Source organism: Mycteria americana, chromosome 3 (genome assembly GCF_035582795.1).
Source record: "Mycteria americana isolate JAX WOST 10 ecotype Jacksonville Zoo and Gardens chromosome 3, USCA_MyAme_1.0, whole genome shotgun sequence".
NCBI classification, from domain to species: Eukaryota; Metazoa; Chordata; class Aves; order Ciconiiformes; family Ciconiidae; genus Mycteria; species Mycteria americana.
This window is the reverse complement of record NC_134367.1, coordinates 87,242,772-87,270,283: the sequence shown is the minus strand read 5'-3', so window position 1 is coordinate 87,270,283 and position 27,512 is coordinate 87,242,772. Positions and strand designations below refer to the sequence as shown.

Below are 27,512 nucleotides of genomic sequence, written 5' to 3'. Positions count from 1 at the left end.
TAAAGCATACTTGCAAATATCCACTAAGCCAGCGTAGAGAGGATCGGACAGGTAGTTTGATCTTCTGTTAAGTAAAACGATCATTTTAAGAATGACCCTGAAGTCCATCAGAAAAAGGACTGGCATCCTTTCGCTAATTTGCATATTTAATGAATATGCTGATTATTTAAGACTACTGACAAGGCTGGCAAGGCAAATGCTGAACAGCCGCAATCATATATACCACTAGCATTTTCATCTAAAACGTTATGACTCTGAACGCATTCTTGCCTCTTCCCTTTCTTTATCTTTCGAATGAAATAATCTTTACAAGTAAGCTAGTAATATACAACCTTTTTTGTCTCATGAATCTAATAAAAGTGTTAACGTTAAAAAAAGATTTTTTTATTAATACATCAATAGTAACAATCAGCTAGACTAGTTACAGTAACTTAATTCAAAGTTATATAACTGTGCCAGACAGTAACTATTCTTATAAAGCAGTGCCTTTCTAACCCATTGCCAAGGATATTTAATTTGATGTCCAAGTTTTCTTGCCTATGGGAAAACCATTTTCCATTTTAGCTGCTAGCAACAAGTATAAGCGAATATGCTGTAAATAACTAGCTACTTTGAACTTTTGGGTCCCATTATGCACACAAGATATCTACTCTGAAAAGGCATCATATAAACATGCCAAATTATTCAACCCTATGAAAAATGCTTTTCATCTGAATTATAAGTTAAAACTTTTTCTGACTTTAGAGAAACTGGAACTTGAAAAGATAAAAACTTAAAGCTTGATTTTTCTTTGCCCAGAGCATATGTTATATAAACACAAATCCCCAAAAGGTGCCAAGAATTGTCCCTCTGTTTTTCTAAATGATCATGTGTGCAGTCTAGCTGAAAAGACTCATCGATTATGTCTACATAAACAACAAAAGCCCTTAGAAAAAATATCTAGATCAAAAGCCTGTCAAACACTGAACAGGAAAGCGAAATCCTGCTTTAAACATGGCCTCTTTCAAGTCTGAATTCAATCCCATGAAGTAAAAACAAAGGATTTAATAATGAAAGGTATTTAAAATTACTTTATTTTTGGAACTTAACCAGGGATTCTTTTTTTCCTATATGTTAACCTTTGTCTTTCTTACATTGGGACAGAATTCTGCAAAATGTGCCTTAGAGTTTTAAATAAATGTAGAAATTGTTTAGTCACAGTTCACTGTGTTCACAATACACATTTCCAATTCTTTTCATTAAAATGCAACAATGATATTTTTACTGGCATTATGGGTTTCTCCTTTTGTCAACCACCCGACAATATCCACTGTTAACATGGGAACACAGCAAAGTTCTTAATGGATGAGAGGCATTTCTTTTTTTTTTTTTTTTTTTCTTTTTTTCCTCACTTTCCTAAAATACGGATACATAATCAAGAAAGGAAATCGCATATCCTTGCAAAAACAGAACAGATTACTATATAGCTTATATATAATTATGCTCTGGAAGTCGTAGTCAGAAATCATAAAGTAAGCTAAAGTATAGAGTCAGATACTTCTAAAAGTATGGCTCCTAAAAGAAGTGAAAGAAATTTAACAGATATACGTCTGATGAAATATAATCCTCATGTTTGATTTCCTACTCTGTTATTAAGGTAAATATGCAAACATATGGCTTGATTTACAGTATACCGTTAGTGATCTCTTTCAGACCAACTTGTGATTTGATTGTCCCCTATCTATATATATAAATAATAATATAAACCTAATGTAAAACACTTGCTACATGTTTGATCATGTCACTAATGTAACATTTATATGTCATGTACATAATCAGACTCCAGTTTTAAAGCAGTTCATTCCTACTATTGCTAGAGACAACATCCTGTTTGCCAGGTTTGGCCTATAGACATTTGTCTTAGAAAACATCAGTTCACATTTGATGGTTCAAAATGGTGGTTTTGTTCAATTTATTCACTGTAATTGAGAGTCCTATAGCATGGATCAGTATATACTAGAACATATGTACTCCACTTCTTATAATGTTCGGATAGATGGTCATCTTGGATATTCTAACCAAGAAGAGATAAATGCATATCTGACTGGTGCCTCAAACATAATACACATTGAGTTAATAATGATTTGTATATAAGATAGCTCATTAACACAGCTCTAGGCTAACAAATTACCGACAGCTCCATTGAATTAGCGCTAGAAACTGCCTTTTCACATAACTTACCTGTTCAGGAGGTATCAGGTCTGTCTTCTATTATAAAATGCAACATCAAAGCAGAAGGAGCAGCAAAGTGGTCAAGAAAGCTAAAATTACATTGGTGTACTCATCAGGCCGTTGTCACCCTGATGCATTGAATTCTAACTTGTATCAAAAAGTGAATTGGTCAATACAGAGTATACTCTTTCAGAGCAGTATTTCAAGAGATGCTCTGATATACTGCTAGTCAAAAATTAAAGTTATCCATACCTCCTATAGTCTTGCAAAAGAAGGGTCTAGTAAAGCATTGAAAGCATAGTCTATTCATTTTTAAAGTGTTTTCCTTCTAGCACTCAGGATGCCAGTTCATCGTGGATATTTCTAATATCTTTTCTCTTGCAGTGTTTTCCACTAATCACATCCAAGTATTTCATATGCATTTGCCTTATATCTGGAAAACCTTTAACTACTTTTGCTATGCTTACTCCACGTTTTTGGCGCATACAAAAGAATTATCTCTTTGGAAGGAAGTTAATGAAACAGATCCAGCTTCAATAATTTTTCAAGGAACAAAAGTTGTAAAATTGTTTTCTACTGGAATGTTGAACTTATCAGATCATGCACTCAAGCCAATAGCATTTGTCTTTGCTGTCATGCAAAAGAGAGTGAGTCACCTACAGTACAACAGAATCATTTTGCAAATCTTTTAGAACTGTGTGGCATCTGATTAAACTAATCCTCATCTTTCTATGATGCCAAAATAAACAGTCCCTTTCCCACAACGTATAAACATTGTTCCCATAACTTTCCTTTGAAATGTCATGAAAAGGTTAAGTGACGTTTCATTATTTACCTTGACTAATGAATTGCTCCATGCTGTCTTTGAAAGGCTGGAGGTGCTCTTCTAGTGATAGCTGATAAACTTTTGCTGCTTCTGTCTCACATACTGAAATTGAAGTAACAGATTAGTTTAGGACGACACACCACAGTACGGATCTGCATACTGTAATAAAGGACACACTTAAATTAATGCATAGCCAGTGAAACTGCTGGAATATGTGCCTAAAACACTACTTCAGGTACAAACACTATGATCATATATTCAGAAACAGTTATGTTCCCAGTCAAATGTTTTTGACCAAAATATACAGATAACTTGTGGTCAGTGTGTTAGTTTAAATGGGTGGTAGCAAAAATTAACAAAAGTATTCAATTGTTTTGAAGGAGAAAGACAAATTTAAGGGGCTGAAATGTATGGGAACAAAATTACAAACTCAGATCCCAGGCTGTGTTGATATGCCTGGCCCCAGGTGACAGTGCCCAAATCAACACAAAGTTCAGATGCAAAACCTGCACCAAATAGTAGGAAGGACCTTAATTTAGTGAGTAAAGCCAGGTGAGGGCTTCACACCTGATAAAACCACAGACTTAGTGAAGTGCCTTGCATTGTTCAAAAGTAATAGTGCAAAATGATTAAAGTGAAAGATTATAAAGAGTATAGTTATCGTGGCTTGAACTCTATGAGAGACCTTGGAGAAGGACAGCTTGGTTCTTATTGCACTAGAGACCAGGACAGAGAAGCTTGAGCCTGAAGCAGCCTTGACACAGATTATTCATTGGTGAGGTGGTACCATTGTGCTTCCACCAACTATGTAAGCTAATTTAGTTTGGGGCAACAGAAGACTTGACACTACTACTTCAGAAGAATGTTAAGCTCTGATTTCTGTTATAAGGGAAATCTCTTTAGGCTGTGATAAGTTTGCATCGTTCAACAGAAATGAATCCTTCTTGATTCTGCCTCAAAATTTCCAGTAAAAGCGCGCACATTCAAAAAAATGTATTTTCCTTGTTTACGCTCCAGGGTTTCTTTCAGCAAAACAGGATTACTACTATGTCTTTAAATACAGAAGACAGGTTAGACATTTAAAAAAAGATTTTGAAGCAGAAGAATGTACTATCATAATAATCTCCTTTAAATATAAATGATGTCTAGAATTGCATCAATCCAAATATCTAGAGATGAGAATTGTAGTCTGCTTTTGAAGACTGGAAACAACAGGTAGTAAGTAGCCTTACATGTACCGCCATTATATACTCTAAAAATGTGGTTCTGTAATATTTGAAAGGGTCTCGGGGCGGGGAGTGGGGGAAATCAGTTGTGATCTTGTTCTTAGTTCAGCAAGCATGAATTTATAATCTGGTAAATAATACCAGTCTCTAGCTTACAGCAGGAAACTAACGACATATCCAAAAGAGCATGGTAGAGCAATTAAAGATAACATAATTAAAGACAAAGATCCAAAGGTTCATTAATTTTGGCAAATGCTGGTCAGCCAACCCACTACAGATCTGTACCTAGTCATTCAAGCTAGAGCGCCAAGAAGGTAAATATATATGATGGTAGTCAGATCACTCTTTGTATTCTGTTAGCTGCATAAATTGATTCACCTTCACTATACTACTCATCTGGTCTGATATATCTGGGGCAAATCTTTGGAGAACGAAGCTTTAGATCTCATACACACTGGTCAATCATTTTTTTCTCATGGTTGTGAATATACCAAAGACAATTAGAGATACCAATTTTTAAAATGCACATATACAGAAAAGCAGACTGACTCTAATTGGTAACTTGACACAAGTGGAGTAAAGCCAGGGTGACAATAACAACTTTTTTTTTTTTTAAGCTTAGAGCAAAATAGAAATAAATACCAGCAGATTTTTAGGGAAAAAATATTAACATGATTATATTTAATTAAACAGGTAACCCTGCTTATGAAGCAATATTTAAACAAAAAAAAAAAAAAACCAAAAAACCAAAACAAAACAACAACCCAACCTGAAAAACCCTACAAATATAGTCACATGGACAAGCCTGTATTTTTTTAAACAAATGTTAGTCATCTGAAGGGGGGGGTGGGGGAGGGGGCTCAAAATGACCATTAATTTTCTTACAGCTTATGACAGACAAAAAAAATAGAGAAGCTATGTACTATTCTGCAAAGGAAGACAGTCTGATGGTGACATATAGAATTTCTGTTATTCTTTTCTCCTTTTCAGAAATAAGTGGCAGAGCTGAAAGATGCTATAGAACCTACCATAATATTTAACATCACTGCAATTCCATGCCTTTTTCCAGAATATTGATTACATATTCTTCACAGAAGTACATTACACTCTCTTGAATTAATGACTCCAGCTCATGATGAACTCCTGATCTCTCAGCTGATCTGAGAGAAGTATAGATCCTATGCAGATATATACCCACCAAAAATCTTGGTCTATACCCATACCAATAGCCTGAAGCAGTCCCTTTTCAAAGTCTACAAGGAAATGCAGGGATATACTATCTTTTATATTCAACTTGCTGTGAAAAAGAAAACCATGTAATATTGTCAGAATGAAATGTCTGTTCTTTAACCATTCAGATATTAGAAGTTCTTCTATGGTTGATTTGTTTGTGTGTGTATGTGGGATAGGGAAAAGGGAGTGCAGTTAATGACAGCTTTGTTTCTCCAGTTTTTAGTGGAGTTTTTTTTGTTCATTCCCCCCTTCCTCCTGTTAAAAGACTAAAATCAATGATGTTCAGAAGAATAACAGTTCAGGTCCATTTTTGACATTCCTGAATTGCAAATGATGTCTAAGTCATTTAAAATCCAAAATGAAAACATGGGAAAAAAATCCCTTTTTCTTGCTTTCTATAAAGTAAGATATCATATGTAGCATCCAACCTTTAAAAATAGGACAAATTCAGTCATTATTACCATACTAATAGAAGTATTATGATGCTTAAAACAAACTAGTTCATTGGATGCTTTCTTCACTAAAGAATTAACAGGCCTGTAAGCTCTTCCTAAGTTTCCCAGTTCTCCAGAGCACCGAGACCGGAATCATGGTCTCCCTGAACAACCTGTTGGATATAGCACTCATTTATCATATTCTGTAATTTGTCACCAGAGTATAAAACCCCGCTATTTGGATGAGATATTGTTATTCCTCACTGTAACTGAAGAAATTAAAGTGCTGATCATATGAAAGGAACATAAAACACTAGACAACGACCAGTATTTTTGCCCCAGTGAAGGAATAAGATACTGAATAAATGTTTGTGTCAGAAGAGTACTTAACTTCTAAGCAACGTGGAGATGAAACATGCAAAAAAAAAAAAAGTATGTGAGAGTACCAACAGTCTTCTATATTTGAATTTTTTTTTCCTCAGCTTCATACTCAAACCCATTTCTCTCCATGAAACAGCCCAGCTAAATATCCCAGATATCAAAGGAATAGGTTGGCAAAGGGGATCAGCTGTGAGAAGTTTGTAAAAGATTTTCCTGAAACAAAAGCTTGTCTCTTTTTTGATAACAGACTTAAAACTTGCTCTGTTATCATCCCTGTTCTCACATGTTCCATTATTCTCTCATCTTGGGAGATGTGTACACAACTGAAAAACTTAGACAAAGCTAGCGTACTCCTAAGCTCAGTTTACTTTAAGCAGATTTAAAATTTTCTTATAATGAAGGAATTTAAAGGTATTCAAGGCACCACAAATGAGAGTCACGTAGGCAGTCACAAAAGCCAAGCACTAGGTAGAAGCTTATCTCACAACATGGAATTGCCCAAACAGGAATAAAGAAAGGTAAAAACTTGCTTTGCAGCAAGGTGAAGGTTTCAGTTCCCTGTAGTCCCGAATACCCGGTCATGCACTGATCTTACACCTTCTAAAGATCTCAAATGCTAGGCAGAAGTTGGCATGGGCAGACACACCTCTTTTCCAACCCTCTAAATCGGTTTTAACGTATAAGCAGTATCTCAACAATGGAAAAGACCAACAGTCCATCTAATTTAATCTCCTCTCTAACATCATATGCTGCAGAAGACTGTATATGATTTTCCAGAGAAGCAATACAAATGGATTATTGTGGGAGGACCTTCTGAATTTTGGGCAGTTCAAACTGGTAGCTTTTTGCTTATACATACACAGATCTTTCAAATGCTCCTGATCTGGAAACTGATGTGAAAATATGTGTTCAAAACCAGTTTAGAGATTAAAAAAAATTGCAATTCCAGCTGTACCCAGTATCTCAGGAATCTCATATCATTCTCTATTTCTATGTTAAAATACAATTAATTGCCATTTTTCAAGCTACTGTGTTAGCTTGCTCATCCTATTTTCTTTTATTTTAGGTCAATATACTGAAACTATATAAAGTTTCACAACCGCCAATATTGATGAAGAGACGTCTATACAGAAAAGGAAAAGAAGAGTCACAAAACATTCTGTGCATTGTACTAACACTTTCAGTATGCGATTCTGGTAGGAGATCTAAAATGCACTCGGTCTCATTACCAAAAATAGTTGCTTTAATTCTTTTAAAAGGAGAAAAAAAAATGTTTTCAGGATTCAGAATGTCTTTTTAATGCATATTTTCCATCTAGTTCTGTTGGATACTAAATTTTAGCCCTTGAAAGCACAAATCTCTTCTAATCCTAAAATATGTCTTTTTGAACAAAATGTGGGAGCAGATGATCAGCTGCTCCTCAAGCTTACTGTATTGTCTTTGGTGAGGATAATAATGGGCAGCACAATTTTTCTTTCAACAAGCTCAGAACAGAAAAACAAAAACAAAAAGCAAAAAAACCCCCACCCAAACCCAAACCCAAACCCAAAACCAACAACAACAACAAAACAACCCACCAAAAACCCAATAAGCAAGCAAGCAGAACTGTGAATTATCTTGGACAAGTAATTAACAGGTCCACTAGGCCATTTTAGTTAATGACTTCTGAAACCACATACTTATCTATAAAAGTCCTATAGAATTTAGGGGGATTTTCAAGACTGTTTAAGGTACCTGAGGGCACAAATTGCACTGAGATTTGATAGACTATTTGTTTTTAAGTCTTTAAGGAAGTTTTCAAATTATGTCCTTAATTTTCAGAGGTTCTGAGTACTCAGACTCCCACAGGAGATGCGCCTGTGTCCTACTTGCCTGAAAAGTATATAACAGCCTAACAACTGTTTTCACAACTTCCTCAGTGTTTTCTGGATTGCTTACAACTGCAACCTGTGACTTTAAAAGAAAGCTTAGACTTTACCTAAAGGAAACAATACTGGCCTCATCAAAAGACAAACTTTGATGAGCTTGGCCACAAGTACAGAAAGAGCTCTTAATTTTCTTTTATTTATTTTTTTTGGAATTGTAAAGACTTACACTAAGAACTGCTGAGTCTTCAAGGGCTTCCATAGACAGCTCCTTGTTTGGAGTTTTAAGGACAGTAAAATATGACTCACAGATTGACTGAAAGCCTGGCTTTAGTTTACATCTGGTTTAGGTTTAGGAGTCTGCATGCTGCATAGCTGCAGCAATTAACCCTTTCAGTGACAGCTGAACAAACAGCTAGAATTCGTGGATGCACAGCTGTTAATGAGTAGACAAAAGTAAAGATTTAATTTGGTTAAAACAATAGCTGTTTCTGTAAAGGTAGACTGTACAGATAACTGTAGGATTGACCAAAACCACTGATGTTGCTATATTATTTTGTTAATAATTACCTTGAGAGATTTGGCATTTTATTATAAAAGACTGAAGGCATCTTTTAATCAGAATATGGATCTATGGATCATATAAGAAAAACAAAAGATCTATTTCTTAATTGTGAAAAATTTTTGATATAAATTCCCATTTATATCAAAACTATTGACAGAATAACACAGACACTTCAAAGTATCTTAAAACAGAAAGTTTTTGATGAGGCAATGAACTCAAACTCTCCAAGAATACAATTTTATCTGTTTCAGTTCTCTCTCCTCCAGCTCCCTGCCGCCTTCTCTTGAAACAACTTGGAATACCAGTGTAGAAGAACATAAAAAAAATATTAGGTTTTTGGGAAACCTCTTAGGATGGAGGTTTCAAACTTCATTTCATCAAACTTTAGCTGTTTAAAAGATAGATCACCAGACTAGACTCAAGACCTTTCCTTAGCACTCAATTTTAGGAGAGCAATGCCTTCCTTTTCTGTCATCTGTAGTGGGACCCTAAATGGCTTAGGCTGCTTAACTTTCTTAATTGAAGTTGAAATTAATACCGCTCTTGTTCCTGATCAAGGAGTGGCACTGAAATGTTGCCAAAGTCTTAGCCCCATAACCAGAGCTGTGATGGGAACAGAGCATCTTGTGAATATGAAAGGACACAAGGATATGTGCGTGTGAGAGAGAGGGGATGACGTGCAAATACAATGGTGCATTTTTTTTATTTTAGCCTGCAAACATTAATATTACCTGTGAAAGAACTAACAGTGGATGCAATCTTATTTTGCAAAGTAATCCATGCACCCTAGACAGAGTTGGCCACGAGGAGGAAAATTCCAACTCAAACTACAGCTCAACAGCACTCTTCGGGTTGGGGCCTCTTTCTAGGTGTTAGGGGTAACCATTACTGAGGCAAGAGGAATGATTTGTCAAAAGCTAAACAGTTATGAGATAACTGTGTGAGAAAGAAATCATAAGGGGTCAAAGCATAACATGCCTACTACTATCCCATCTCTCTCAGTTCCCCCATTGACACCACCCCAAATACAGCTTTAAAAAGTCCTTCTGTTGCACAATATGGTACTTCCAATGCTCTGATTTACACAGCAGGTATTATACCCAAGAGCACATACCAACTCTACAACTAGCAGATTCAAGCTGAACAGATAACTTGGGTGACTAAGAAGCACAGAAAAAATAGGGAATGTGTATTTTTCCAAGTTACTGTGGGGCTTTTCTTGGAACATACTTTTTAAAATACAAATAGCTCTGCAAATGCTTAATACTTTATAAACATTCTCAGTCACACTTATTCCAAATGAGAGAGATGTACTGGGCCACACAGCCTAGCTTCTTATCGATGGAGACTTTTCAATGAGTTGTAAACACTCATAGTAGGAAAAGAAAGCATCACTACAAAAATAATGTTTAATTATCATAATTATTACTTGTAATCAGTTTTCAAAGACATTAAATATGACATTATGACAATAAACAAATACTGACTTCAACTCCATTTTATAGCAGTCTGCATTATATGCTATTATTCATCTCTTCACTATTCTACTATAATTTATTTCTATTCACTATTCTACAGATTTATTTTCTACCTGACATTGTTTCTAATTCCCTTTTAGCTGAGCTTCAGTGAAAGTTTTGCAGTAAGTGACAACTGATGAATTAGTTTTTGATTTGCAAGAATAAACTTACTATTGTAAAGCTAAAATGTTAATGCATAGCCAAAGAACAGCTTCTAAACAGTTTTAACTTGCCATAAGTGCTTCGTAAATACTGTAACTCTCACTGCCATTTTAGTGTCCTAGTTCTGTCCTAAACTAAATACGTGTCTTGAAGAATTTCATGGGCCACAAATCCAGTATTTTCCTAAACCACAATTCTACCTCCAGAGAGTGTCAGAGCAGAGAGGATTAAAACATTAATTGATTCAATACCTGTTTTCCACATCTTTCTGCCCCACCTCTAGCATTCTGAAATGTCTAGAAAAATATACTGATAATAATAGATATACAACACAGGTCCTAATCAGTGGGAGTCACGCACTGCTCTTGTGACCCTGGATGCCCAATTTTCTTTACATGGTGAGTTGATTTAAGTCATGTGGCAAGTGCTAAAGTTTCTTCTGTGGAATGACATAGGAACAGAAGTCATTGCTTGGCATGACTGCATCAAGGAACGCTGCTGACAGGCAGGAGAGATCAAAAGCAGATCAAGTTGCTTAACAAACTATATGTCACTGAAGTCAAAAAGGCTAAAGTGAGAATCCTGGAGAGCTGTGAAATCTGGGAGCAACAGATGGAGCCAAACTCACTTGGTTTGTTAGTAAAAGGATCTACCTGTTCTTTGGTCTTCTATCTTAAAAAAAAAAAAAAAAAATCTAGTATATAAACTTTATGCCTGGGGTCTGTCTTGTTTTAAAAAACAACCAAAACTGAACAATTTGCAAGTTTGATATTACATGGTTAGTGTAGCTTCCACTATAAATCTTAGGGGAGATTTTTTTCTTCTTTTCAATTAAAAAAAAAAAAAAGTAAATTTCTCTTTTATTAATCTTGGAACAGGCACACAGCATGCTTTCTGAGAGTCTTTTGGACTTACACTTTTAATCTGAAATCTTAGAAGAGACTTTCTTTTCTAACATTTACAAACTGCAAGGCATACAGTTCATAAAAACTTAAAAATGGAAAAGAGCCTCCACGGTCAAAAGGGAAGAAAGCATACAAGTTTGAACATCACAAGTGCTTTTTCTTTTTAAGCAATCAGCGTAACAACTCTTCTAATACAAACATAAGCCCAAGATCAGAACTGTGAAAGAGCACGACGATGAAATTATTTTACAGAACCATAAAGATTATTTATATCTGCACATCTCTGTGTATGCTACTGACATATTTAGATAGGAAAATCAGCATTGCTACAATGAACTGCTATTGTTATGGTTACAAAACTTTCGTGTTTTTTTTTTTTCTTTTATAGTAACCTTCCTCTACTTTGTGGGGTTTTTGTTGTTTTTTAAGCAGCCCCATAATTTTATGAAAGGATCATTCTGGGATGAAGTTTACCTTTGAATAATGATCATGGAAAGTTTTTTAAGACAGAAATAAAATATCTTCAAAAGCTTTTGTTCCTGGGTGAACCAATACCCCCTCCCCCCATTGTACTAAGCGTGATACCACTGTGCATGGTTTGCCAGGTATTTGAAACTAAGATGGACAGAACACCCTTAAACTGGTGATACTGCCTGCCTCAATGTTATGTGCAATTTTCAGTTTTTCAGTGATAAAGAACAAAGCAAACACCACCACCCCCCCATAAATGGTGAAATCCTCTTAGAAAATCTTCTATCTAATTACTGATGAAAACAGGTCCAAGGTTACAGTCCGCATCTCAGCATAAAACTGAAATGCATTCATGGGCATCTATTTCTATGGCTTTAAAGTCAGTATTTCCCAGGAATACTCAATACTCATTTGCTCTCACTGACTTCAAAAGGAAAGGATCATATTTAGGATTTTGTCAGAATTTGCTCAGCATCCTACAGCCTTCTTCCTGCTCAGTCATTTAATGAGGCCCTTGCTAGCTCTAGTAACTCATAAGGTTCCAGATACGCATTAGCAAATCTGGCAGTGTACTTAACCTAAATGCAGAGGAAAATTGCTTTGAAGTAATTTTATCCATTCAGCTAAAACTTGTACTCTATTTAAAAAACACTGTCACTAAACTTGGCCATTCACTGAAAACATTATAACAATTAAGCTATTGGAATACCCAGAGTTTTTAGTGAATGCTCTTGCAGTCATAAAATTTTTTAACACTAATTATTTTTAATTTAGGGGGACACTTCTTTGGAAAAGAGAGTCAACACAAAGCATTCTGCACCACTCAGGACTGATAAGAAGTCATGAATGTGATTGCAGGCTGGTATTGAATTGTCACTTCATATTCAGGAGAGGATGCAGAAGGGGGACGATGCTGTCCCCGAAAAAGTTTGTACCAAAGGGAAGAGGGAAAGAGTGATGGTATCTGCAGTTATTCTTCAGTTTCATTAACTACACAACAGACTGACAACAGAGGTTCCAGCCTAAGGGCTGGATTGGAAGCACAGAAAGAATTCAACTGCAGTCTGATGGCAGAGCGAAGCGTGTAATTTCCATTTTTACAGAGCCCCTGCTTTGATCACTGCACAGTGTGGATTTATTCCATAAGAGATTTATGTCTGTATGCAAATTTCAACCTTGATCTAAAATTATTTAACCTTTCATCTATATAAAAACATTTTTGGTGAACTTGTGAAGAATCATGTCTGCCCCCATGGATGTTCATAAACATGCGCCTGAATTCAAGTACCTTCTTCCAATCAGACCTAAGCATCTTTCTTCTCTATGTGCAAGCTTGGACATCAGCCCTCAGATTATCTGAAAGTTGCAAGAAGTATAGAAATAAGTCTTCATGGCTGAACTGTGGGATTTTTGCCCCCTAGATTGTTCAAGACAGCAAATAAATGGTGCTGCAGTTTGCTCCTCAGCATCACACTAAGTGACCTTGATAAAACTTTAAATATTACCTCTAAATGTTTAAAATAAATTGTAAAACATCCAAACAGAAAGCTTAATAGGGGCAAGAAGGGAAGGTCAGATACCATTTGGTTACCATGTTATGTTTTTGTTTTAATAGAGAACCTTCCATTCTAGGTTGTTCAGGGACTAATGGTTTACCAAACCATTCCTTGGTCTCTAGATGCACGGCATTCAAAATCAGCAAGGCAATGGAAATATAAAGATAATTTCACTCCTTGATTTGAATCCTTCTCTCCAAGATTTAGTATAATAGTATATAACTAGCCAGTCTAGCAGAGACTTTTAGCAAAAATATTGAAGATCATGGATATTAGCCATTATTTGTGCAAACTACTCTTGCTTAATTTAAACTTAGTGCTTAGTTCCCAGAGTTATTAAGAAATGTATTAATGTGATAAATGTTCTTTGTTAAAGTCTACCAAATACATCTTATTTTAAGCTTGTTGAGTTCATTCAAAGAAATCATTCCACAAGCAGGAAAAAAAAATACTTCCTTTGCATATTATTTTTTTGTAAAGGCAAATTATTTCAACTGTCTTTAACAACATGCCATATATATTATTTTATCTGCTAGATAGTATTTGGACCTGATTATCAACCTTTTTTTTTTTTGTTATGGGCATGGTCCAACACTTGGCAATTCCTTTTATGGTGAAAGGTTTGTTGACATCAATTTGGAAAAAAAATAAATTTTTTTGTTTGTTTTGGTTTTGAAATAAAAGATTTAACCTAACTGGTTTTATGTTGTTTATTTTAATAACTTGTTCTAGATTATCTACAGAAAATTATGAATTATTGCTTAAATGATCATGAAAAAGCAAATTAAGGAAACAAAATAGTAATTGAGGAGTCAAAAATACACAACTATTTTTATACTATCATCTAATTTCTCAAAATGATACAAACAATAACAGCAGGAATATGTTGGTAACATATAGTCAGCACTTAATCTAGGTTCAGTACCTCGCAAATCTTTCTTCGTTTTGCGGAGATCTTTTTGAAAGTCTTCAAACTTCATTTGTGAAGCCTGGAAGAGATCTTGTGGGTCTGGAAGAGGAAAGATGCATTGTTCTTTTCCAGCATCCTGACAAAAACACAAATGAACAGTTACATAGTGCTCATTACTTTTTTATATACCAAAAAATATAACTGAAAGCACACAGAATATTTATGCACATTCCTTCATCTCAGCCAGCAGAAGAGTGAACTTAGTAAGCTGATTTTTTAACTTGAATTTAAAAGAGCAAAATTAATTCTCACTCACCTCATCAAAATTACGCAAATAGTATGAGACGATGTAAGACAGAAGACTTCTGCTGTTGTCCTGTGTAGAAAAGAACAAAGTTTGCTGTGTTACTGAAACTCACTTAAAAAAAATAAAGACATTCAGAAATGATAATTCAGTAAATTAAATATTTAGTGTCAAGTACAGAAAAATACTTTGCTGATTTGGTGCCTTCACTAAAAAAAAACCAAAAAACACAACGCCCTGAAATACCATTTAATAATTAAAGAAAATAATAGAAAGATATAACACTCAGGTAAGCCACTCCTGATTTTTGAAATTTACCTGATTGTAAACCAAACCCTGACATTTTTAAATTTCCCAAGAAGGAAAAGAGATAATGTTTCTGGGTGGATGTATGCAACCTGTTTCGCAACATCCAGATCTTTTTATTAATCTATACCTATAAGCAAAGCAAAGTTAAATTAAACAAAGAAAGTTATTTTTCTAAATGAAATTTTGGCATTTTGGGGGGGTCTTTGGGGGAACTTTCTCATTGTTTCCCCTCTGTAAACTCTGTAAGGAAACTTCACCAGAAAATCTTTGATTTGAAGAGGAATTTTGACAGAATTATGTTTTCAGATAGTTTCAGAAAGCTATTTTGTAAGAACTTTTCTGACTGATCAGTAGCAAATAAACTGAAGATGTATCTTCCAATTGCAAGGTTAATGGTAATAATATTTCCAGCAAATTATGTGCTAAAGATCTGAGTCACCAAACCAAATTTAGTGTGCCTAAATGTTCTACTGAGCCGAGTTCTAAAACTGGTGATGTATCTAGAGTCAACCAGAAGGTTCAGCTAAAGTAAGCTGCCCTAAACACATTGTACTAAAGCTTCATTCGTATCATCACTCCCTTGGATTACCAAAGAAACCAGCAAGCCAGAGTGAAGTTCCTCCACCCCTTTTAAAGGCAAAAAGGCTGACATGGTCTCTCAACTCAGCGTAAACAACAGTCTGCTCACATTACCTACCCCAGCTAAAACATGTATATTTAGTGAGTGACCAAGCAGGGAAACAAACTCTTCTTTTTCTGCCATTTTCAGAACAACAGTTCTTGACAATGACTCACTAGATAGAATCATAGAATTGTTTAGGTTGGAAAAGACCTTTAAGGTCATCAAGTCCAACCATTAACCTAGCACTGCCAAGTCCACCACTAAACCATGTCCCTAAGCACCACATCCAAAGGTCTTTTAAATACCTCCAGGGGTGGTGACTCCACCACTTCCCTGGGCAGCCCGCTCCAATGCTTGATAACCCTTTCAGTAAAGAAATTTTTCCTAATATCCAGTCTAAACCTCCCCTGGCACAACTTGAGGCCATTTCCTCTTGTCCCATCGCTTGTTACCTGGGAGAAGAGACCAACACTCACCTTGCTTCAACCTCCTTTCAGGTAGTTGTAGAGAGCGATAAGGTCTCCCCTCAGCCTCCTTTTCTCCAGGCTAAACAATCCCAGCTCCCTCAGCTGCTCCTCATCAGACTTCTGCTCTAGACCCTTCATTAGCTTCGTTGCCCTTCTCTGGACACGTTCTAGCACCTCAATGTCTCTCTTGTAGTGAGGGGCTCAAAACTGAACACAGTATTTGAGGTGCGGCCTCACCAGTGCCAAGTACAGGGGGACAATCACTTCCCTAGTCCTGCTGGCCACTCTATTTCTGGTACAAGCCAAGATGCTATTGGCCTTCTTGGCCACCTGGGCACACTGCTGGCTCATATTCAGCCAGCTGTCCACCAACACTCCCAGGTCCTTTTCTGCTGGGCAGCTTTCCAGCCACTCTTCCCCAAGCCTGTAGCGTTGCATGGGGTTGCTGTGGCCCAAGTGCAGGACCTTGCACTTAGCCTTGTTGAACCTCATACATTTGGCCCCAGCCCATCGATCCAGCCTGTCCAGATCCCTCTGCAGAGCCTTCCTACCCTCAAGCAGATCAACACTCCCACACAACTTGGTGTCATCTTCCAACTTAGTGAGGGTGCACTCCGTCCTCTTGTCCAGATCGTTGATAAAGATGTTAAACAGAACTGGCCCCAATACCGAGCCTTGGGGAACACCACTTGTGACTGGCCACCAACTGAATTTAATTCCATTCACCACAACTCTTTGGGCCCGGCCATCCAGCCAGTTTTTTACCCCATGAAGACTACACCCATCCAAGCCATGAGCAGCCAGTTTCTCCAGGAGAATGCTGTGGGAAATAGTGTCAAAGGCTTTACTAAAATCTAGGTAGACAACATCCACAGCCTTCCCCTCATCCACTAAGCGGGTCACCTTGTCATAGAAGAAGATCAGGTTGGTCAAGCAGGATCTGCCTTTCATAAACCCATGCTGACTGGGCCCGATCACCTGGTTGTCCTCTGTATGCCACGTGATGGCACTCAAGATGATCTGCTCCATAACCTTCCCCAGCACTGAGGTCAGTCTGACAGGCCTCTAGTTCCCCGGATCCTCCTTCTGGCCCTTCTTGTAGATGGGCATCACATTTGCTAACCTCCAGTCAACTGGGACCTCCCCAGTTAGCCAGGACTGCTGATAAAGGATTGAAAGTGGCTTAGTGAGCACTTCCGCCAGCTCCCTCAGTACTCTTGGGTGGATCCCCTCCGGCCCCATAGACTTGTGTGTGTCTAAGTGGTGTAGCAGGTCACTAACCCCTTCCCCTTGGATTATGGGGGCTTCATTCTGCTCCCTGTCCCTCTCTTCCAGCTCAGGGGGCTGGGTACCCAGAGAACAACTGGTCTGACTATTAAAGACTGAGGCAAAGAAGGCATTAAATACCTCAGCCTTTTCCTCATCCTTTGTCACTATGTTTCCCTCCGCATCCAATAAAGGATGGAGATTCTCCTTAGCCCTCCTTTTGTTGCTAATGTACTTAAAGAAACATTTTTTATTGTCTTTTATGGCAGTAGCCAGATTAAGTTCTAGTTGGGCTTTGGCCCTTCTAATTTTCTCCCTGCATAACCTCACAACATCCTTGTAGTTCTCCTGGAGTTGCCTGCCCCTTCTTCCAAAGGTCACAAACTCTCCTTTTTTTCCTGAGTTCCAGCCAAAGCTCTCTGTTCAGCCAAGCCAGTGGTCTTCCCCGACGGCTTGTCTTTCGGCACATAGGAACAGCCTGCTCCTGCACCTTTAAGATTTCGTTCTTGAAAAGAAGGAATAGACAGATGTAGAGGCATCTAGATAGATGTAGGGGGCAATTTAAAGTCTCAAGAATTATTGCTATAACCTGTCTCATACCACTGTCCACATTCACTGAGTCTTTTCATCATAGCCATAGAGACTCAAAGATTATTGTTTCCTTGTAAACAAAAGCAGATGTTTGAATATTACTCCAACCTGAATAACCAAAGCCAAAAAAGTGCTGGTAACACACAAGCTCCAGTTTAGCACTGAGCAAGAAACAAAACTACTTATCATTCTCCTTATTCAGACGACTATACCAGACAAACCTTTAAATCAAGCAGTGCTTGCCGTGATTACTCTTTAGTCAGGTGGTTCCATGGTCCAATGTGAAATGCACACTCTGTATTCATGATGTATATAAAGGATGAATTTTGGGTTATCCCAAATGCTCAGGATGCTTATTCAATCATTTTCAGGAGTGACTATTTTTTTTTCTCACAAATATTTTGAATCAGCATTGAATCACAGTTGACTTTTCTTTTACAACTGTTTCCACTTCTGTAATAAACCTTTTAAGTGTAAGGATCATAGTATCGCTTCTAAATACAGGAAAAGTTAGAACTATGAGGTGTATCAAAAGTCAAACACATATCACATTAGGAACCCAGACATAATTTAAGATATTTTTGTTTGTACAGTAATGAAAAGAGATGGTTCATTTTCATATTTCTACAGAAATACAACCAACTGTAGTAGTGTGATCGGCTAAGTATAGTAACAAAAGAATTCCCTTTGACATGCCTTTAAGTTTCACACCATTTACTCAGAAATGGAGACAAAGTAATTTTCTGAGAATTTAACATTCTCAGGCCTAGGGAAGTCTAGAATCAACTTACACTGCTCTTGACATCTTTCAGTTTTGGCAGGATATCTAGTCCAAACCCATCAGCCTGTCCTCGTGTCCTGTTTCCACCATTCATGTAATTTCCAAAGGCAAGAACCAAACCCAGGACCTGCATAACTCCTGACCCATTTTTCAATGTCTACAAAATAGAAATAGAAACAATTCTTTGTTCAAACTCACAATAATATTTATGGTTAACAGTATCACTAATAAGCAGATTTGTTGATACTGTGTTCAGAATAATACTTATATAAAGGCTCAAATTTAGGGAATTAACAAACTTCAACTGCAACATGTAGAAGTAGAATAATATCAATATGTAATTTGTTGTGAATGGAGAATGTTATCTCCAAAATGGATACTTAGAAAAAAATAATAGGAAATCTATACAATATTATCAGAGATGACCTGTTAAGAAAAACAAAATAGTAATTCCTTAACTGATGCTGATATCATGAGTGGTATATTTAATTTAGGAGAGAATTCTGCAAGGAGTTCATAAAAAACCCACATGGAACAATTAAAACATTTAATCAATCAAATAAAAAACAAAATCTACTAAATGGTAAAACAATTAAATAAAATACTTCAAATATTTTTCAGTTTTGAAAATACTGATGAAACCTGCATTTTAAAGCCATGTATTTGTTTTGCATGGGACCACAAAATTCCAGTAATCTCTTCTAGCTAGAGATAACATTGCTATCTCTAACTGTTTTTAGATATCAGAGATATTATTGAGTTACACACTTCCAAAATCCAAGCAAACACAAGGTGGACTGAACTGGCATTCATTTGGAAAGGAGTGATATGGTCCCTATGAAGAGGGAAGATTTTGTTTTAACAAAAGGAGAAGGTACATTATTTTCCAGAGGCTGATATACATTGATGGCAAAAACATGATATAGTTCAGTACCAAAAGCTAATCTTAAAATTCGCTTTGAAGTTGAAGTACAATCATAAAACGTTCTATTCTGCTATCCTTCAGATTTAATGAGTACTTAAAGTAAATAAAGCAAAAACTTTTGAAATATGAGTACAACCTAACAAGATTAAATATCAGAAATTTAGCTCTACCTTTTCACAGAGCAAACCTACCTCACACAGTTTCTGTAACAATTCAAGTTTGCGACGGATTGAACAAATGCTTTCTGAAAATGTTGATTGGAACAGGATGCAAAATACACGTTCTGAAAAGTTGGGAATTAGTGAGAGTTCATAGAGGAACCTGTAGGAGTGATTAAAGAAAATTATATGAGTCACTGTCAGTAGGTTTTTTTTCTTTTATAACATCTCTAGATAGTTTACAATAGCAGGAAAAGTTTTCTGAAGCGAGCAAAACTGTTCTTTCATAAGTATGTTCTTACTGTTCCGGCTTATCCAAAGACTTCGCATTTTCTTTTTCCTTGGATGCCTTGCTATGCTTTTCTATTTTTTCTAATTCATCTGATTGTGCTCTCTGGAACAAAGGAAACAAAGTAATTAAAAAGTGTTAATTAAAAACCTAGTCAAACAACACAGATAAAGATGCCCTGGTAACAAATCATGTTAATAGATTTTTCTTTTCCTTCTAGCATCTGCTTATGGTAGAACTACTTAGTCCATAGAACGATTTTAAGTATAAGTACATCTGATGGAAAACAGAACATCTTCCAAATAATATTATTGACTACTAGTAATCTGCAAAAGATTTATGCATTCAACCATGCACTGAGACAATAATCTTCATTCCCAGTCCCTTTTCCTTGGCTGTTTATAAAGTCTTTGGATCAAAGAACTCTCTTCTTGAGTTGTATTTCTCTTTCCAAATCTGTTGGGTTGCATTTGAATGCAATCTGATCTTTAAATATATATTTAAATAATATCTTTTTTTAAACTGAATGAAAATAGGTTTGTATTGTTTACTGCAATTTAAATTTTATTTGGTATTTGGAAAACAGTATGGAACAACAAAAAATAGTTGATTCGTAATGGAACTATCATACATACCATAATACATGAGAACTACTGCATACCTCTTTGGAGTAAAATTATTTTCATTTTTATCTTAATACGCCAAAACAATTACATGTAAACTGCCTAGTTTCTTGGAGGACCCTGTGGCATATTGTGCGGTCTTTTCTTCAATATTCCAATCAAAAGAAACAGAGCCTCACTTCTTTCTGTGCTCCATGCTACAGTGAAATTATTTTTTTCCAACTGCAGTACTGGAAAATGGAATGGCGTGGAAAGGAATAAAAGTGGAATGAAAATTTCTCCTTCTGACCCTTCTTTTGACATCCACGGTGGTTTTCAAAACAGATTCAAAACATGAATCTGTGCAAGAGTGAAAAAAGAAGTAAAGATATCTACCTTTATTCCTTTAAGAAAACGTTACACACATTTTTTAACTTACTCCACCACAGAACGTGAAGACAAAAGTGGAAAATTATATTCTAGCTACTTAAATAATGGCAAAGCAAAAGATAGGCTGCATCTGCATTCTTTCTTGCATGCTTTTGCACAATTAGCGGAAGAGGTATGGAACTATCTCAAATCATACTGCCACAGCTCCATCAGCAATCTGAAACCAGAGTCAGGTCTGGACAGTTCTTCTGAGGTTGTTGAACATCTTTCCATGTGAAAAGGGAGAAAACACTGACATGAAAGAGAAAGACAAAGAGATTGAAGAGTCACTCAGAGCAAAAGCTCTTCAGAGTTTCTCTAAAATTTTTAATCTTAGAAGACTCATCCAGACACAGGGTAAAGACTAGGAAAGATCCAACTAACTGCAGAAGTTTCCACTTAAGTATTGTAGGTGCTGTTGAGGAGAAAGACTTGCTATTGGTTTTGTGTTAGGGAGCAGGTATAAATGGGACATTTCTTTGCTTCATCTAGAACGTTCTTACCCAATGAAGAGTTAAAAGAAAAAGAAAGCTTCCATTTCTTTTCAAATCAGTGAAAACTCTCTTGGCAACGGATGAAATCTATTGATTTTAGAAATCAGAAGGATGCCAAGAGTGGTAGTATTGTTCCAGTGGTCATGTCGTCAGAGCCACAGAGGTCTAGGTATGCAAATGACAGGACTTTGTAGGAAAATCTATTTTATTTATTCAACTTACACTTTAAAAAACTCACGTATTCAATTTACACTTGTAAATTGTAAACAAGTTTTTTGTAAAAGTAAACAAGTTCTCGTACGAACAGTTTTTAAATTAAGTTCTATTATTTCTGGCCAATCTGTAAAGTATATTCTCTTCTGTTAAACTGAAAGGAAATAACTTGAAAATTTTCATAATAGTTAGAGAGGAGAAAATATTTTAGCAAGGAGCATAAAGGTAAATGGTTATTTGCAAATTCTTTAGAATAAATAGTGAGAGTACTCTCTCTTCTGGCCTTCTATACATAGTGAAGTATTAAAGTGCTTATCACAGCAATCTATTATATACATGCAGGTTCAAGCTGCTAATGTTTCTCCACCAAATCCCATGGGCAAAGGTTAGGCAGACTTACTATTCCTTATTTAAGCCATTATTCTCAGATTGTGTATGCAAAGGAATAACAAATGGCAAAGATACAAAGGCTAAGCATGATCCACTCATGGGTAGGCCTGAGCAAAACTCAAGAGATATGGTTTACAGTCTTCACCAAAATCAAGAGGTCCAAGTATATAGTGCAAGTTCAGAATGAAACCTGAGTTTCAAGTCACTAATTTTGGCTCTGGTATCCTGAATTCTGATATGTGTATTTTAAATTACTATAGAAAAGGAATAAGGCTGACATACCTTCTGCACAGGTATTATTGAAGATTATTTCTCAGAATTTTTACCAGTTAGCTTCACAGTTAATGTTTATCTATTCTCTAATTTGCAGATGGATAATAAAAAAAAGCTTTTATGTTACCCTCCAACATTTGTGTCAAGAAAGAACATGTTCAATAGATACTTCTCATAAAAGTCATTAATCTGATTGCATTAGCACCTCTTTGAATGTCACTACTATTTATTTCCTTGAATTGTAGCTATTATATGCCATCATAAATGGAAAAAAATAGTATAATACACCAGAATTTGATATTAACTGTATCTAAAATCAGACAGCATAAATCTGATAGAAATTATGGCAAAAAATACACTGCTTTAGTTTAACTCTTTTCCCACCTTTGCCAGAGTATAAACTTACCCTATATTTGGTCTTACCAAAGTTCATAAGGGCCATTTTTCCATTTCACAACATAAAACTTGCATTTCGTGATTAGTTTTTTTCCTTACAACAGAACCGTAGCTCTGAGTTTAGATCAGTTTAAATATGGGTAGGTTTTTTAATTTTGGGGTGGATTTTTTTTGGTCAACTTGATTTTCAAAGTTAATGTTACATACTTCAAAAGCATCAAGTGACTCATCTAAAGAATATTGTCAAAAGTAACTGAAACAACAAGGATATACAGAGATACCCAGGTTAATAACAATTATCATATTGCTTTGAAGCTGGGTCATGTATCAGAAGTCAGGTAAAATCTATAGTCTTTGCAGAAAAACATTAAGACATTGCACTGTAATTGCCAGTTTTAAAAAAAAAAAAAAAAAATCACAAGAACTAATTGAGGAGAAGATTTGAATCTTAGTGGCAGAGAGGAAGCATGCACTTCAGACTTCTGGGTGCCTTTCGCTCTTGCAAATGGCATTTTGAGGTTTTTGAAAGCATTGACCTAAATCTTTTAAAGACAGAGACAGGGTGGACAATTTACCAGGAGTCAAATTAAGAAAGTATACACATTTCATTTGGTAATGTAAAGAGGTTTGAAAAGGGCAACTCCATGTATCAAAGGATTATCTTTGATCTAATTTTTAATCCACTTTTTGTACACTTATTTTCACAACATAGTGAAGACATAAGCAGGAGCAGGCTTATCTTGTTTCAAACAGTGATATTTTAGCTACAATCTCAGCTTCTAAGAGGCTACCTGTTTTCATAGTAAACGTTCACTTATTTGCAAATAAGTACATTTCTCATCACAACCAATATGGCCTAACCGCATACAGCAAATTGACAGCTCCACTGAATTTTATCTACCTTTTCCCTCTCTCATTATAGCTGCCACCTGAAAGCATTGCTATTAGGGAGTTTGTAAAGCACATTAAAGTAAGTGTTCCACATGTAGCTTTATCTATTAAGACTCTCCTATTAAAATTGTCTAGATCTTAATACATAGCTGATTATCAGCACATATTGAAACAACATTTTATAAAGCAAACTACGCAACCACGTGTAAGAACTATGTGACTATGTTACTACAGCACTGTATGGTAAAGTCCTCCTCACTTGATGCAATACTGCTTAATACTATTAAATAAATTATCGAGGGTTTGGGTCTTTGGTGGGGTGCGGGTTTCTTCGTTTATAAAAAGTCACTAAGATGTATACAGTAACTTTGTGGTTTAACAAGACTTTAATTCCTCAGTAAACAGGAATTGAGCCCTCGGGACTGTGGCTTTTGAAATTAGGGTGTGTTTAGGTTTGGAGACTGCCCAAATTTCATTCACATTTAAGAAGGGAAAGCACCATGCCAGACACATGCAATCAGAAAATATGATTACATTCTGAGGGAAGACTTTAAAACAAATGCTCCCATATGTTCCATAGAGATCAAATAGAGAGGCTGAGAACTAGTACAGTGGTACTTAAATATCCAGCAAAAAATCCCAATCCAATAAATAAACCCTAAGAACTAAAAATTAAGTTAATGGCTACAAAGTAGCTGAATGAGGCAAAGTTATCCCCACTTACAACACAGGATGAGGCTGAGAAGTAAGGGAGGAATCAAACATGCCAGGCTCTCTGGTACTACCCATTGCTTACACCTTTTTTTCTGTCTTGTACACAAGCAAATATAAAGTTGGGCTGATCTGTCTTCTATTCAAAGAAAAGAAATATGTTATAGTCATTCCAACTTTTTGAGTCTTGCCTGAGATTAACCTATGATATTTTCCTCAATCAGGACAATATTTCCTAGGCATTTTCTGTAATTAGTGAAGGTAATGACAAAAGGAACACAATGGCATTTGGTTATTTCAACGAACTGCAAATTTGCAGGTAATCCATTATACTGGAACTCTGAAGTATATTAAAGATGACAGGAAGACAGCATTTGAAAAGTATCCTACGAGTACATTAGCCACATAGGAGGACTGTTTTTTTAAACCAAAATAAAAGTCTTATGCAATATAAAAGAGGGAAGCATGCAAAAACTGGTCATAAGGGCAGTATCTATTCCATACTTCCCACAACACAATCTCTCACAATCACTTATATGTAATATATAAAATTACTTCAATTTTTTACATGCTAAAGAACATATGGAATGGGATATAGCTGTGCTGTGTAAGGGAGCAGATTAAACATAATGGAAAATAAAAATAACACAGGCCAAAACAGAAATCCTGCGGCATAAGGATGAGAGTGTTTAAAGTATAAAGATTTGGGGGTAGTTAGAATACGTTTCCCATTTGACCATTATCTTCCTGAGCAGTGTTGAGTAAGTTAATTCTTCAGAGATGAAATAAGAGTAGAAGTGCTTTCTAGTTCTTGTTAGATTTTTGTTTTTCGTTTTTGTTTAGCTTTTTGGTTTTTCTATACAGTGGACTAGAGCTTACTATCTCTCTCTTCAGGCCCCGAAGTGGATAATATATGAGAAATTTCATAAATCAACAAATCATTCCAAAGTAGTTCATAAAAAGCTAAAACATCTAAAAACCAAAAATCTGAAAAGTGTAAAAGTAATTAACATATTATCAAGACTATAATGTGAGGGAAATAAAAAATCCAATACAATAGCATACATTGCCATTCTGTGGCTCACAGCTTTATGTTTCGTATTTTCAGGTTCTTTGGAGAGTAAATAGAAAGCCTCTTTGCCCTTTCCAGAGATGCCTAGCCAGACTTCCATGTATTCAGGCAATGTGCTTGGAGAAGGGGGTAATGCTCACTGGCCTCAGCTGAAGGCAGAAATGTGTTTCTGAGATCCACTTTTTTGAATTTTGCACATGATTGGCTTTGTAAAGTTTTAGAACATGCCTGAGTATATTCTGAATCCCCGATTTTGCATACCTGGTGGTCAAACACTCTCTGATGATTAGTAACAGACATTTATGAAGCCCCTGGCAGTTTATACTGCTTTTGATTACATTAACTTAGAGCAATACTTTTCTTCTCAAAAAGTTAAAATTATTTTGGAGGAATCCCTGAAATAATGATAATTAAAAGCTCCAGTTCCACAAATTGAATTATTGCTGTTATTAAAACAATGTTTTTTATTGAAGTTGTTATATTAGTGAAGTTATGAAGTGAAGCCAGAGACCTGGAGTGCAAGGTCTGATACCTATTGGCCAAAGACTGCCCCACCCAAGAAGAAAAAAAAGGAGCAAAACCAATTTCTGTTTAGTCATTGACAAGTTGATCATGTTACTTATATAAAAATGTATGCATTATATAAAACACACAATGGCAATAAATACAATTTTAATGCTTATTATTTTCATTGCTTTGGAGAAAATAAAGTAACTTCAAAATAGAACACATTCTACAAGCTTTCTGAATATTACTGATGCAAACCAAAAATACCTTCAACATGGACCTACAGTATTCTTACATTATATGGACTTCCTCTGATTACTCACATTCTCATACAGGGCTTGAAGGGTCTCCAGGTCAACCACAGAGTTGTCCAAGTTCACAACAGCTATAAAAAAGACAAAAGAAAAAAAAGAGTTAGTTGTCAGAATGATAATCCAGCTGTGAAAGAAAGACTGAGCACAATACCCAGCAATAGTTTTTATGACCTACTGGTCATACAGCTTAAGGGTTTTAACTTTATTAATGCCTTGAATAGTGCCGTTCCTAAGACTATGGGCTAGAAACCTGGTAGAGCCAGGTGTCAAGTGTTAAAGAATTCATCTCCCTCCCCCCAAACACACAAACACGATCCCATGAGTATGGCCATAGCCAGAGATCAGAGATAAGCTTTACATCAGACTTTCACGGTCCGACTGAAAGCATTATAAAAATTTGTAAATCTGCACCACAGCCACACACACACACACTCACACAACAAAGCTCATTCCTGTCACTGGCTGGCTTCAGTCTTAAACTGATTAATCCATAAGTCAGCCAGTTAACTTCAAAACACCTGACAAGGGTCAAGTCTTCTATGCACTAAGCCGACACATTTAGTACAGATACAAAATATGGCTTTCCTGTTCCCAACCAGTTCTGGTGCCACACACATACAGTATTTTTTCAGCATCAAAAAGCCAGTTCAATAGCACAGAGAGAGGAATTTCCATCTACCTAGCCTGGACCAAGGAAAAAAAGAAATCATTAAGAGGGGTACACTTTTAGGAACACAACCCTATCTCCCCGCTTGTATTAGGAACACTTCCTGAGCTATAGGACATGTTTATGCAAACCAGTGAAGAATTATTCTCAGCTAATACAAAGAATTATTTTTAAAATAGTACTTTTCAGTCTTCCTCTTACATATTTTTTGCAAGCACACTGCCCATTCATTTAAAAGCCAGATATATCCAACTTTCCTCATCCAGATTTTAAATCTTGAAAGAAATTTAGAATGTTGCATTAGAACATATGTGATGGTAATTAATAATTTTTATCACACTATACCAGTCTTTTTCCTATTTTGCGCTTCATTAATTTGTACCCTTTTTTGTAATGGGCTCTGCGTGTGTGTATGTGCACTAGTACAACAACTAGAATAATCCCCTAGGCAAGATTAATCTAGAAATTGCAACATTGATCAGCGATAGCAACCCAGCACTAGGTTACTTTATGACCTATAAATCCATATCCTTAACTGTCACAGAGAAATTCTGTGTATACACCTAAAGACTACAG

General features: G+C 36.0%; 2 protein-coding genes across 6 annotated transcripts in view; one reads left to right on the top strand and one right to left on the bottom strand.

The window, feature by feature from the left end:
• Window positions 1–27,512, top strand: part of GREM2 (gremlin 2, DAN family BMP antagonist) — a 562,614-nt gene that overhangs the window by 90,195 nt on the left and 444,907 nt on the right. The window lies entirely within an intron of this gene.
• FMN2 (formin 2) overlaps window positions 1–27,512 on the bottom strand; it is a 165,287-nt gene that overhangs the window by 46,517 nt on the left and 91,258 nt on the right. For all 3 annotated transcript variants that reach the window (XR_012774784.1, XM_075495975.1, XM_075495977.1), the window contains 7 exons: window positions 26,279–26,340; window positions 19,991–20,082; window positions 19,722–19,851; window positions 18,616–18,762; window positions 14,582–14,641; window positions 14,281–14,401; window positions 3,047–3,139 (listed from right to left, as the gene is read on the bottom strand). Coding sequence is in view for 2 of the 3 variants with exons in the window: in XM_075495975.1 (XP_075352090.1) it covers window positions 3,047–3,139; window positions 14,281–14,401; window positions 14,582–14,641; window positions 18,616–18,762; window positions 19,722–19,851; window positions 19,991–20,082; window positions 26,279–26,340 (705 nt within the window). In the remaining variant the exon portion in view is untranslated. The remainder of the gene's footprint in view (window positions 1–3,046; window positions 3,140–14,280; window positions 14,402–14,581; window positions 14,642–18,615; window positions 18,763–19,721; window positions 19,852–19,990; window positions 20,083–26,278; window positions 26,341–27,512) is intronic.